The sequence below is a fragment of the Miscanthus floridulus genome, chromosome 7 (genome assembly GCF_019320115.1).
Source record: "Miscanthus floridulus cultivar M001 chromosome 7, ASM1932011v1, whole genome shotgun sequence".
NCBI classification, from domain to species: domain Eukaryota; kingdom Viridiplantae; phylum Streptophyta; class Magnoliopsida; order Poales; family Poaceae; genus Miscanthus; species Miscanthus floridulus.
In genome coordinates this window covers 72,954,071-72,967,729 of record NC_089586.1, presented here as the reverse complement: position 1 = coordinate 72,967,729, position 13,659 = coordinate 72,954,071, and the positions used below count along the sequence as shown (strand labels likewise).

The 13,659-nt window shown below is 51.3% G+C and overlaps 3 protein-coding genes and 1 non-coding gene across 4 annotated transcripts; 1 reads left to right on the top strand and 3 right to left on the bottom strand.

The window, feature by feature from the left end:
• Positions 1–129: 129 nt before the first annotated feature.
• TRNAC-GCA (transfer RNA cysteine (anticodon GCA)) lies at positions 130–201 on the bottom strand. Its single transcript has one exon. It is a non-coding gene; the product is annotated as a tRNA-Cys (tRNA).
• Positions 202–203: 2 nt separating this feature from the next.
• On the bottom strand, positions 204–1,730 carry LOC136463427 (uncharacterized protein At2g27730, mitochondrial-like). Its single transcript, XM_066462431.1, has 3 exons — positions 1,394–1,730; positions 1,158–1,259; positions 204–837 (listed from the first exon to the last, which is right to left on the bottom strand). The coding sequence occupies exons 1-3, from the start codon at positions 1,571–1,573 to the stop codon at positions 811–813; spliced, it is 309 nt and encodes a 102-aa protein (XP_066318528.1). The 5' UTR covers positions 1,574–1,730; the 3' UTR covers positions 204–810.
• A 388-nt stretch (positions 1,731–2,118) lies between these two features.
• Positions 2,119–11,601, top strand: LOC136467086 (N-carbamoylputrescine amidase-like). Its single transcript, XM_066465633.1, has 9 exons — positions 2,119–2,325; positions 4,276–4,324; positions 4,490–4,581; positions 4,675–4,826; positions 4,901–4,947; positions 10,491–10,524; positions 10,645–10,811; positions 10,963–11,059; positions 11,151–11,601. The coding sequence occupies exons 1-9, from the start codon at positions 2,234–2,236 to the stop codon at positions 11,315–11,317; spliced, it is 897 nt and encodes a 298-aa protein (XP_066321730.1). The 5' UTR covers positions 2,119–2,233; the 3' UTR covers positions 11,318–11,601.
• Positions 11,602–11,855: 254 nt separating this feature from the next.
• LOC136467087 (protein FAF-like, chloroplastic) lies at positions 11,856–13,087 on the bottom strand. Its single transcript, XM_066465634.1, has one exon. It carries the CDS (start codon positions 12,862–12,864, stop codon positions 12,193–12,195), a length of 672 nt encoding a protein of 223 aa, XP_066321731.1. The 5' UTR covers positions 12,865–13,087; the 3' UTR covers positions 11,856–12,192.
• Between the last annotated feature and the right edge of the window lie 572 nt (positions 13,088–13,659).

Genomic DNA, 13,659 nt, shown 5'->3' with positions numbered 1-13,659 from the left:
AACAACAAAACTATTTCCCATTCCAGCATCTCGGAAACTTTGGAAAAGCAAAAAGTAATTAAACGGCAAAAAGTGAGACGCTCGAAAAACACAAAGGTAATTGAAAAATGATGAAAACAGAAACAACAAAGGGCCCATCCGGGTTCGAACCGGAGACCTATCGATCTGCAGTCGATTGCTCTACCACTGAGCTATGGACCCCATTTTGTTCGTTTTGAACTATATATTTTATTTGGAATAAAACATCAAGGGATCCAGACAGTACAATTGGATTTCCTCTCCTCTGATGAGTGGAGATCACCATTTGTGCAAGAGGAGGACGTACTCCTACTACTTCTCCTCGAGCACGAAGCACCAGACCGATTGAAATCACTCGAATCGAAACGGCGCATAGAAGCTTCTTACTCTGCCCGCTGGCGCCAAGCACCAAGCAGTCCCTCCTTCCGCAAGCCCGTTCCATGCATAGACAAAGTACCAACCTGCATTGACTCGCGGCTTGTAGACTCCTCGTGCAGGTGCAGGTGCAACAAACTATGTACATTTATTCATTGTTATTGACAAACTATGTACATAGAAGAGGCTCAAGGGCGCCTCCATTTGCACCGACAAGACAAAACCGTCGCTACAAACCTAGTTCAGAACAGTGACAGGGATCACACACGACGAGCAGAGTTGTAAAGAGAGCAAACGTGAAACGTTCCTCTCAATGCAGAGTACAACAGTGCAAGGAGAGGAGTCTATTTGCATGTACTTGTCATCAGCAGTATCCACACCATCACAACTCACGGGAGCATCGATCTGATTTGGCGATCAGCTCGGATGAGCCTCCTCACCCTTCTGCAAACAACCCAACAAAGGAGTCAAGGACACGTACATGAATGATCAACACGAATATCAGAATCCAGCGAACATTCTAGACAGAAACCATAATCAAGTTGGCAGTAAGATATATCCGACGTTTAGAGCATCTCCAGTGAAATGAGAAAACTCTCTTCCAAATAAAATCATTGGAGGAGTCTCAAAAGATTCTATGGAAACTTTAAGGCCTACTGCTCCGGCGGGCGGGGCGGTGAAAAAAAATCCACCCAAACTGTAGGTTTTTTTCTCTCTCTCTCATCCGAGACGGAGAGACGAGAATGGAGGATACTGTCATTTACCTTCTTGTCGCCTTTGGCGGCGGCGGCGGCCCTCTTGGCCGCCTCGGCCTTGGCCTTGTCCTCCTTCCTCCTCAGCTTTTCCAGCTTCTCCCGCTCCATCTTCTGCGTAGTCAGATCAATCCCCAACTCAAGTCGGTTAGCAGCATTAAATTCGAAACCATCGCACTCGATCACACCGCTGCTTAATTGATCAGTCAGTGAGTCAGTCAGCAGTAGGCAACCGATCACCACCGTACCTGTATGTAGACGCTCTCGGCGGCGCGCTCCTCCTCGCTGAGCACCCTGCCGGAGGCCTTGTCGCTGAAGTAGCGCGACACGCGGGCGCCGCCGCCGCCGCCCACGCCCTCCATCCTCCTCGCCACGGCTGCCCACGCAGGCTGAGCAGTAACCCTCACCACGGCCCTTCTTGTAGCCATCCCCGGTTTCTCACCCACGGTATCTTCTTGCTCCGCAAGCAGAGTTCGCTTCCTCCCCAGGAACACACACGACCACGTTGCCGGTGACACTAGTAGCGGATCTCTAATCGGATCGGTTCGCGTAGACTATTTCTAGTACACGCCGCCTCCTTATCTCTTTCTAGGAGTCGGAGGGGTCTGTCAGTGTCAGGCCGATGCTCCGAACCTGCCAGATTCTCACGTGAGTCAGGATAAGGATGAGCCGGAGAGCGAACACGGTTTTGTGAAACCGCGACTGGAGCACAGCGCTACAATCCTCTCTCCAGTAACAGTAATCCAGTTTCTGATTCCTTCCTACGGTGGGCCTTGGGCTCATCAATGCTCCATTGGCCCAATCAAGCCCATCAAAGTTGGACCAACTTCCTTCCCCATGCCCATGAGCAGATGGGAGGGGCGGTGGCATGGGTCGCCTCGCCTTGCTCGCGGCCCACATGAAAGAAGAACCAAGACAAGTCAACGACGGTAGGCCCCATTCCCCAAGGCGGCGCTCCCTTTTCTCTTTATAGCTGTAGATTATTTCTCTGCTTGAAACCACAGCAGCAGCAGCGGCGGCGGGTGGCCGCCAAAGTCCCAAGGAAGGGAGGTGTGGGGTAGGTGAAGAAGTGGGAAGGCGCGCGGAGGATGGCTGCGGCCGCGGGGAGGAAGGTGGCGGTCGCCGCCGTGCAGTTCGCCTGCACCGACGTCGAGGCGGAGAACGTCGCCACCGCCGAGAGGTATGCTATTGCCCGCCCGCCCGCGGCGGCCCGCCTACATCCCTAGTTAACCCCCGCCCCTGATGCCCTCCCCCAAGGAGCCAAAATCCTAGCCGTTTAGTCTAGTCGCGGTCTCGCAGACGTTGAAGTTTGCTGGAGTTGTGAACTTGTGATGTCTACCTCTTATCCTGTTCAGTAGCACGTGGTCCTGGTGTTGGCGGTTGCTGCTAACAAGGGTTTGATTCATGATGATTTATACTGAAATCTGCATTCGCTGCGCACCCCTAGTACTTGATTTTCACGCAGGAGTTTGCTTTCAGGAACGGTGCCACAAGTAGTTCCTCTCATTGACTTAGTAATCTTTATTTTACCATCAAGTATGTAACCTGATAACCAATTCCGTAGTAGCCTAGTACGGTCCCTAGTAGTAGTAGTATCTTCTAAATGTAATTTGGAGTCGCTATAGAATTTTGAGTACAAAATCACCCCAAAGAAAACTATAACAATCTTATATCTTAACTGCTATGTATCTGCACATTGGATTTCTGTGCATTCTTCCTTGGATTGGACAATCCTGTCAGCTACTTTATTCTCAACTCCATTCTTTTTTTTTTCCTGCCAGCTACTTTATTCTTTCAGTGAATTATTGAGGCATCTGCTTTGGTGTTTGGATTCGGTTATGTACCATGAGATGTTGCGCCTTTGGTGAATGCCTGATTGATCGTTCAGTACAATCTTACATAACCATTTGTATCAGCTACTTTATCCTCATTATGCATTTCTGATGGCTTCTTGGGGAATCCCAATAACAAGTTAAATGATATGTTTCTGTTTGTTCAGTTGTTGGGATTTGGTTACTTATGCTACAAGACCTGCTATATTCTAGTACAATAAAGTGAAAGTTCGTTTCCAAGTTTATTTCTGTATTTGTATGGTGGCCACCGCAAAAACACGCAAAATACTGCAGACTTGGTTCCTCTGTCTACATTTTGGCCAAGTTGTTTCAAGCCGCTGGTGCTGTTCTAATTTCTAGCTGCTGCGTTAAAACCGAAGCACATCTTGGTAAATTAGCAACGATATGCTTAACAAGTCAGTTTTCCACCCTTTGCAGTGTTAACTCTTCTGCCACTTTTCTATGACGCTACGTTGCCAGGATTCTATTTTCCAATAGTTACAGTGCTGTTCCAAAAAAACAAAACCTGGTTGGATGCTACTATTACATTGTGTTATACTTTGTTTTGATTATATATTATAGTGAAAAAAGAAAACTCAGAATTCCAAAATTTGTCTCGTCTTCACTTGATTTGCAATTCTCTTGCACCTCATGTTGGTACATCATAGCAACAGTATGGTTTGTCTTGCTGAATGGAATTTCTTGAACTTACTCTGTTTCACTTTCTGTTACTCTTATTTGCTACTTCATTTCCATACATGTAGCATGTTTGAAGTCATAGCTTTACTTGAGTGCATTGTTGTGTCGCAAAGCTATTCTATAGTTATGAGGTTGGTAGATGTTCTAAATTTTTATTATTTCTTTTGATCTAGTACTCACCATTAGTGTCGATGTGGCTTTCATTTACTTTCACTGCCATTCTCAGCTTGACAGTCCATCAGTCAAAACAAGTTTTAGAACTTTTTTTTTGTCAGTGTGTGTTCAAAATTCACCAGTTTTAGAAATTATTTTTACAAGATTTAGAATTAGAAATATATTCTGACTACGCTAGGAAATTTAGACATCCATGGTTGGACTTATGTTACTTAAAATGACATGGAATACATGCTTTTCATTTTTAGCTATTGCTCTGTTTTTTCTTTTCTTTTTTTTACTCAAACGCACTGGAGAGCTACATGTCATTGCATTAAAGAAGAAAGTATGATGTACAACACCCAACACACATCCACATGCACCCATATTTAACTTACATCGCTGAAAAACCATGAAAGCTTAGGGACTGATCACTTGTTTTACAGGTTGATTAGGGAAGCACACAAGAAAGGTGCAAAGATTGTACTCATTCAGGTAAATTTATATGATAGCTATGGATCATCAAGATTTTAACTGCAATGCTTCTTTTTAAAACTGAAAGCAGAAAGGGTGTAGGAGTTTGGACAGATATTCTCATTTCCGTATTCCTTAAGTTTTTCATTCTCTCTCTCTCTCTCTGTTTTTTCTTAAATGTGCTAGGAATTGTTTGAGGGGCACTATTTCTGTCAAGCTCAAAGGCTGGATTTCTTTCGGCGTGCTAAGCCTTACAAAGGCAATCCAACTATTATAAGGTAGACATGCTTGTTCTTGTCAGCAGTCAATAAATGCATGTATTCTATTTCTTTGGCATTTACATGTGCAGCTTTGCCCCTCATGGTCCATAGGATGCAACAGCTTGCAAAGGAGTTGGAAGTTGTGATACCTGTCAGTTTTTTCGAAGAAGCAAACAATGCACATTATAATTCGGTGGCCATTATCGATGCTGATGGCATTGATCTTGGACTCTATCGCAAATCACACATTCCAGATGGACCAGGTAAGGTCAATAGTCTTTTGATGTTCTGCTATAGATTCGGTTATCTCATCTAGAAAGCTGCTTCTGTTTGTCAGGTTATCAAGAGAAGTTTTATTTCAACCCAGGTGACACTGGCTTTAAGGTGATTCCTGTTCTCTAACTTTATATATATTCCTAACAAAAAATATAGATGTATATGATGTAAGACATAATCTGCTGTTGATCTCTCTCTCTTGCTGCAGCAGAGTTGGCATTTGGTCAGCTCGGCTATCCAGTCTCTACTGCTATAGCAGTATGGCAATAGGCCATCTCTAGTACATTAATTGGTAGCTATTACATCAGCCATGTCTTAGTAGTGGGCTGATCTAAGCTTTGTACTGCTAGTACTAGGAGTAGTTGGTATACCTTAGAAGTAGGTAGTTGGTGTACTCACCAACAACTATGTACCTGGTAGAGGTACTAGCACTTGTATATATATCACACCTAAGGCAATGCAAAAGAGCAGTTCAGTTTGCCACATCCAGAAGCAGAGCTTTCGGCCAGCGCTGGGCTTGCTGTGTGTGTGTGAGCTGTTCTCAATATCTTCTTCTACCTCTAGCCATAGTGAGTGAGTGTGCTGGTAAGCTTACTGCTTACCTGTGCAGGGCAGCCGAGGGACCAACAAGTGGTATCGGAGCCGTACAAGTGCCGTCGCCGAACTAACTGCTGGCGATGACGGACGGTTCGGAGATGGGCCAGCAGCGGTGCTGCTGTGGCTGCCCAGCCACGACAGGAGGTCATCGTGCGCACGGTGCGGGAGGTCAGCGGCACCAGTTGACCGACGCTGACTCGCACCAACTATGGATGGTGGGCGGTGACCATGAAGGTCAAGCTCAGATCCCGACGGCTCTAGAATGCCATTGACAAGGGCACCGACAACGAAGAAGACGACGTGTCAGCGTTGGAGGCTATCCTTGCTGCTGTGTCAGTGGAGTATAGGGAGCCGTTAGGGGCGAAGAACTCTGCTAAGGAGGCGTGGGAGGCCATTGCAGCGATGCGCGTCGACTTCGACCGCGCAAAGAAGGCGACAACCCAGCTGCTGAAGCAGGAGTACGCCAACCTCAAGTTAAGGATGGTGAGTCGGTGGACTTCTCTCTCCGCCTGTAGTCGCTCATCAACAAGCTGAGGAGCCACGGCGTCACCATCGACGAAGAAGAGGCGGTCTCCAAGCACCTCCACTCCGTGCCGGTGAAGTACATCCAGATCGCTCTCACCATAGAGACGATGCTGGACTTGTCCACCCTCACCATTGAGGATGTGACAGGCCGTCTGCGGGCGGTGGACGAGCGCATGGAGCAGGCCACAGCAACGACGGACAGCGGCAAGCTACTACTGACAGAGGAGGAGTGGGCTGTCCGGATGAAGGAGAAGTCCGGGGAAGCCTCCAGCCGCGGTGGTGATGGCAAGCGCCGCGGCAAGGCTTCTTCGGAGAAGAAGAAGAAGGTCGACCCCAACTCCTGTTGGCGCTGCGGGAAGACGGGCCATTGGGCAAATGAGTGCCCAAATCGCAAGCAGGAGAAGAAGGTTGAGGCTCATTTATCGCAGGATGATGAGGATGATGATGCTACTCTCCTAATGGCGACGTTCTGTGTACTGCACGACGTTGAGGCCAAGGAGAAGAGAGAGGCGATGGTGGTGGAAGGGCACGACAAGGCTCTGAAGGCTGTCAACCTCAACGAACCGCGCGCCTAAGTCCATCTCGGACGTGTGGGCGGCGAGCAGGAGCAGCGGTGGTACCTGGACTCCGGCGTCAGCAACCACATGACGGGCTCCAATGAAGCCTTCTCTGAGCTCGACGGCAACATGACTGGCACGATGAAGTTCAGTGACGGCTCAAGGGTGGCGATCCGAGGGCGCGACACCATCATCTTCAGGTGCCAGAACGGCGAGCACCGCGCGCTGATGGATGTATATTATATCCCATAGCTGCGTTCAAGCATCATTAGCATTGGCCAGCTGGATGAGCGCGGCAGCGAGGTACTGATCAAGGACGACGTCCTTAGGATCAGGAACCGGGAGCAGCGACTTCTTGCCAGGGTGAAGAGGTCCCGAAACCAGCTGTAACTGCTCGACTTGAAGGTGGAGCAGCCCATCTGCTTGGCTGCACGGCACATGGAGGAGCCGTGGCTGTGGCATGCCCGGTATGGCCATCTCAGCTTCGACGCTTTTGGTCGGCTGGAGAAGATGGTGACTGGGCTGCCTTATATCGAGCACGTAGGCGAGCTGTGTGACAGCTGCCTGGTCGGGAAGCAAAGAAGGCTGCCGTTCCCGAATACGGCGAAGTACCGCGCGACAGAGGCCCTCGAGCTGGTCCATGGTGACCTCTGCGGGCTGATTACGTCGGCGACGCACGGCGGGCGCAAGTACTTCATCTTGCTGGTGGATGACTGCAGCCGGTTCATGTGGCTGCAGCTTCTGACCAGCAAGACCGAGGTAGCGGAAGCGGTGAAGAAGTTCAAGGCGTGCGCGGAGGCGAAGAGCAGCAAGAAGCTGTGCGTGCTACGGACTGATCACGGCGACGAATTTACTTTGGTGGAGTTCGCTACGTATTGCGCGGATCAGGGTGTGATGCGATACCACACCGCGCCGTACTCGCCACAGCAGAATGGCGTGGAGTGGCGGAACCAGACGGTGGTCAGCATGGCTCGACCTATGATGAAGGCCAAAAGCATGCCAACAAAGTTCTGGGGAGAGGCGGTGTTCATCCTCAACCGCGCGCCCACCAAGGCCCTGAAGGGCAAGACGCCGTTCGAGGCTTGGCATGGACGCAAGCCGAATTTGTCCTTCCTCAGGACATTTGGCTACATCGGCCATGTGAAGAACACCAAGCCTCACCTCGGCAAGCTGGAAGACAGAAGCACGTCGATGGTGCTCCAAGGCTACGAGGAGGGCACCAAGGCGTATCGGCTCTATGATCCCAAGAGAGGCAATGTGGTGATCTCTAGGGATGTGGTGTTCGATGAGATGGCGGCTTGGGACTGGGAGGGTCCGGGCACCGGGGAAGCTGGCAGCTTGAGCAACACCTTCATCGTCGAACACTTAGTCATCCACGGTGGTGGAGACGCTGGAGAAGAGGTGCCGACCACCCCAAGAGTGGTGCCGAGCGGTCCAGCAGCAATGCCGACCACTCCAGAGGGGGTGCCAAGCACTTCAGTAGCAGTGCCGAGCGCTCCAGTAGTGGAGCCGACCACTCCAGGAGTGATGCCAACCGCTCCAGCAGTGGATCCGACCACTTCGGCAGTGGTGCCGAGCGGTCCAGCAGCGATGCCGACCACTCCGGCAGTGGTGCCGAGCGGTCTAGCAGCGATGCCGACCACTCCGGTAGAACAGGGAGGCCATGGACCACCGATCGAGTTCACCTCTCAACCCACCGACATCGACGAGTACGTGGACGCTTTCCACGAATGTGAGGAGGTCCGGTTCAGGCGGGGGTGGACAACATCGTCGGCGAAGGGGGAGCAACTGGGTTGGCTAGTCGTTTTCTCGACGACCCAGAGCTGCTCCTTGTTAGCGCAGAGGAGCCACCGACGTTTGCAGTGGCTGAGCGCGACGACAATTGGCGCCGGACGATGTTGGAAGAGATGAAGGCTATCGAGGACAACGGGACATGGGAGCTGGTGGATCCACCGATGGGCTGCAGGCCCATCGGGTTGAAGTGGGTCTACAAGGTGAAGCGGGACGAGCGCGGCACCATTGTCAAGTACAAGGCTCGGCTCGTCGCTCGCGGCTTCGTGCAGCGTGAGGGCATCGACTTCGAGGAAGTCTTTGCTCCGGTGGCGCGAATGGAGTCCGTTCGCTTGCTGTTGGCCATGGCAGCAGCGAAGGATTGGCGCGTCCACCACCTCGACGTCAAGTCTGCGTTCCTCAACGGCAAGCTCGCGGAGACGGTCTTCGTCAAGCATGCTCCGGGCTTCGCCGTCAAGGGCGCTGAGCACAAGGTGCTCAAGCAGCGCAAGGCACTCTATGGGCTGCGGCAGGCCCCTCGGGCGTGGAACGCTAAGCTCGACGCCACCTTGGGCTTGGGTTCACTCGCTGCGCCACAGAGCACGCGCTGTACACGCGGCGACGGGGGAAGAAGGAGCTCGTCGTCGGCGTGTATGTGGACGATTTGATCGTCACTGGAGCGCGGGAGGAGGACATCGACGGCTTCAAGCGCGAGATGGCTGCTCGTTTTAAAATGAGCGATCTCGGCGCGTTCTGCTACTACCTCGGCATTGAGGTGAGGCAGGGGAAGGAGCACATCTCCCTGGGCTAGCGCACTTATGCGGAGAAGCTGCTGGAGCACAGCGGCATGGCGGAGTACAAGCCGTGCGCAACTCCAGTGGAAGAGCGGCTGAAGCTGTCCAAGCACAGCATGGCGGCGAAGGTGGACGCGACGCGCTACCGGAGCATCGTCGGCGGGCTGCGTTACCTCACGCATACTCGGCCGAACATCACGTTCGCAGTCGGGTATGTCAGTCGCTTCATGGATGACCCGCACGAGGATCACTGGACGGTAGTGAAGAGGTTGCTGCGCTACGTCAAGGGGACGCTCGATCAAGTGATCATCTTCCCCAAGAGTGGCGGCAAGGGTGGGCTGCGGCTCACGGTCTTCAGTGAGGCACCCCCCAAGGCAAAGGAAGGTGAGCCGGAGCTCACTGTTTTTAGCGACGCAGACATGGTGGGCGACATCGACGGGCGACGGAGCACCTTCGGCGTGCTCGTCTTCCTTGGAGCGCCCCCCATTGCTTGGCAGTCGCTAAAGCAAAAGATCGTGGCGCTGTCGACATGCGAGGCGGAGTACGTCGCAGCAGCCAAGGCGGCGTGCCAGGCTGTTTGGCTGTGCCGGCGGCTGAGCGAGTTGATCGGCGAGGAAGCTCACCCGCCAGCTCTGATGGTGGACAACCGGCCCGCCCTCGCCCTCGCCAAGAACCCTGTCCTCCACGACCGGAGCAAGCACATTGACATCAAGTTCCACTTCCTCCGGGACTGCATCGATGGAGGGCAGATCGTCATCGAGTTCGTCGAGACCGGCAGACAGCTCGCTGACATCCTCACCAAGTCACTCGGGCGCCTGCGGTTCATGGAGTTGAGGAAGATGATTGGCATGGATGAGGTCAAGGCATCGGGTTAGCAGCAGGATTAGGGGAAGAATTGTAAGACATAATCTGCTGCTGATCTCTCTCTTTCGCTGCAACAGAGTTGGCATTTGGTCAGCTCGGCTGTCAAGTCTCTACTGCTGTAGCAGTATGGCAATAGACCACCTCTAGTACATTAGTTGGTAACTATTACATCAGCCATGTCTTGGTAGTGGGCTGATCTAAGCTTTGTACAGTTAGTACTAGAGTAGTTGGTGTACCTTAGGAGTAGGTAGTTGGTGTACTCACCAATAACTATGTACCTGGTAGAGGTACTAGCACTTGTATATATATCACACCTAAGGCAATGCAAAAGAGCAGTTCAATTTGCCACATCCAGAAGCAGAGTTTTCGGCCAGCGCTGGGCTTGTGCTGTGTGTGTGAGCTGTTCTTAATATCTTCTTCTACCTCTAGTCATAGTGAGTAAGTGTAGTGCAGCCGAGGGACCAACATATGATTATAATGTGACTTTTACTGTCCTTGATATCAGCCAAAGTTCACTTAAATGCATTTACTGCTATTGATGCAGGCTTTCAAAACCAAGTATGCCACGATTGGTGTTGGTAAGTTATTTATGTTCTGCAGTGATACAGGCTCTTATTTACTTTATAAGTACAGTAGTACTATTAATTAATGCGACATAATATCAATTATAACTAATGCCATCATTCTTGACCTTGTAGGAATCTGCTGGGATCAGTGGTTTCCAGAGTGTGCAAGAGCAATGGCTCTTCAGGGGGCTGAAATACTGTTTTATCCCACTGCAATTGGATCTGAACCCCAGGATGGTAACCTGGATTCCCGTGAACATTGGAAGCGAGTTATGCAAGGCCATGCTGGTGCCAACTTGGTACTGTTTGTTGTTTTGTATAAGTACATGATGCACTATGACTTTCATTGAGGAACCACAAAGATGTTTGTTCCTTTGTTGTTCCTCTAAGGGATACTGGTGAAACAGCCACATCTCTGGTCACGTTATGATTACAGCTTGAATTATCCAGGTCCCTCTTGTTGCTTCCAACCGGATTGGCAGAGAAACTGTTGAGACTGAGCATGGCAAGAGCACGATAACCTTCTACGGGAATTCCTTCATTGCAGGTAATCTAGCTTGTGCATATCTTTATGCTGTGTAGATAGAAGGGTTAAAAGTCAAAAACATGACTTCCATTGAAAATATGTGTCTCTGCAGGACCAACTGGAGAAATAGTGAAGCTTGCTAACGACAAAGATGAGGAAGTGCTGGTGGCAGAGTTTGACTTGGATGAGATCAAGTTGACTAGGCATGGTTGGGGGATATTCAGGGACCGGCGCCCTGAATTATACAAAGTGCTATTGACGTTGGATGGCGAGAAATAATCATCATAAGCTCCAATCTCGTATGTGTGGTTATCTATCCTTGAAAAGGATAGGGGCTCGGGGCTCCACAATAATGGGAAGGCACCGGCAAGCTCCGAGTGCTGCCACCACATCAATGGTAGATTTTCTCCTTCCTTTCCCTGTCCAACGATGCTTTGCCTGCATTTGTACAAGCCATCTGGGTGCTTTGTGATATTTCACCATGTCATATTCAGCAGAATACATTTTTTCATGCATGTGAATGTGATTCTATGGCAGAGAAAATTCAGAGCTCCAATTCATAATTGCATGAATGATTCCTTGTTATAATTTGATTTATGGTATCATTAGTTAGTCTATCAAAGTAGAAGGGTCATGCTTGGTAGAAGGTGCAGAATCAGCATATTTGATTCCAAATTGATTCCAAATGCCATTCGTGATGACTTTAACTGTCAACCATCAATTAACTTTGTCATGTGACATGTACCTTTTCCATCAACAAATCTCAGGATTCTTGTGAACTCTGTCGTCTCATCGTCTGTGAGACCCTTAAGTGCTCTGGAGCAGAAAATGTAATGCCTGGTTTCTGGTAGGGTACAAACAAGTGCCACGCAAATACTAGCTTAGTATTGGTTTCTGTACTTGGTTAAGGTTTCTGGACAAGTGTGTTTTTTTCCTTCCCTTTGTTGATTCCTGCCACTGAACTGCCTCACTAGCTTATTGCAAAACCCTAGCAATAGACTGGATGATTAGACATTGAGGAAGCAGTGAACATAAATTCCGCTATATTTACATCTCTCTCTGCAAGGGGGAAAAACAACTCTTCGTGTGGAATTTGTTGACGAGCGATGATTAAACCTACTATCTCGGAGCCAAAATCTAAAACCCTGACTGAACTAGTCCTTCTCGTTCCCCTGTTGCGTTTTCTCTGGCGCCATTGCCTCTGCTGGATCTTGGCCCTGGGCCAACTGACATTCGTCCTTTTCGTCGTCCGGTTGGGGCTGGGCGAACTGGAGCTTGAACCGGCCGTCCTCCCGGCGCGCCTGGAGGAGCTCCCGTGACGGTATCCTCACCTCCCGCAGCACGAGACGGCCGTCTTCCCGCTGTGGCCGGAGGTAGAGCCACGGCTTCCCGCCGGCCCCGATCAGCGAGATCGGCGGCGGGAACCCTGGCCTGGCGCTCCTCGCCCTCCCCGGCTCCGCATCACCTCCTCCGTCACGATGCTGCCACTTGCACGGCAGTGCCTGCCCGACATCGACGTTGACGCAGGCGGCGTCGTGGTCGTGGTCGTGGTCGTTGCCGTTGACGTCGTCGGTGAGATCGCTGAGATCGATGTCGCCGGAGCTCTCGGAGCCGAGGCCCTCGGTGCAGATGTCGAGGTGGTGCGACAGGAAGGACGACGGGGGCACCTTGGACGGTCGTGGCAGTGGGGGCGGCGGAGGCGCCGGCGCCGGCGTCTGTTCTGCCTTCTGGACGGCGCCATCGACGTCGTCGATGAACGTGTCCGGCAGCCGAACCTGCGCCGGCCCGCCCGCCTGGTAGCTGTAGGCGCACGCCGTCGCGGCCATGCACGCCTCGCGCGCGTGGTGACTGGTGAGGCGAATTCGCCCTCGTCTTTGTGGTCTGTGTGGTGGGCTTGAGACGTCCGGAGTTATAGGGGCGAGGCGAATGGGAGCCGGGAGTGGGAGGGACTCGTGGCCGCGTCTTGGGACGCCTTGAAGAGGAGCGGTGGCGAGTGGCGGCGCCCCTGGCCCCTGCGCGCGGGGCAGCGGCCAGGCCCGTGGATTGGATGGCTGGGTTGGACACTTTCGCTCGCAGTTAGTAGATCGGATCGGCGCGGCTTTAACGTCCCGCCCTGCTGGATTCAGGGCTGGAAAATCGCGTGCACACAATAGTCGTTGGCACGACGGATCGATCCATCCGTTTGATTGAGCTGTTTCTATCTTGGGCACGGCAGCAATTTTGATTACCCTGAGATCGGCAGTGTTTCGCGCAGGTCGTCTTTGACCGGCGCCGCACGCGTTCTGCTGTGCTGCACCATGTCAAATTATATAGCAAGTGATCGTGTCACAATAAATCGCGATCTGATGTAGCGCACGCGTTACATTACACAAGACAAGGAAGATAGGGTTTGGCAGCTCATCGTTCTGAGTACGGAGTACCCAAACAAATAAGGAAAGACTAGCATATCAATGGTTGCCTATTTGGGTCAGATACAAATACAATTATTTTATAGGGAAATAAATAATAGAGAAGGCAAGACGGATCCGCATTCAGCATGGCAATATGGCGTACAGCTGACACGAGGAAATTATTAGCGATTGATTCCCCCTGTCCTGTTACTACCTGTGGTCTGTGGAGTG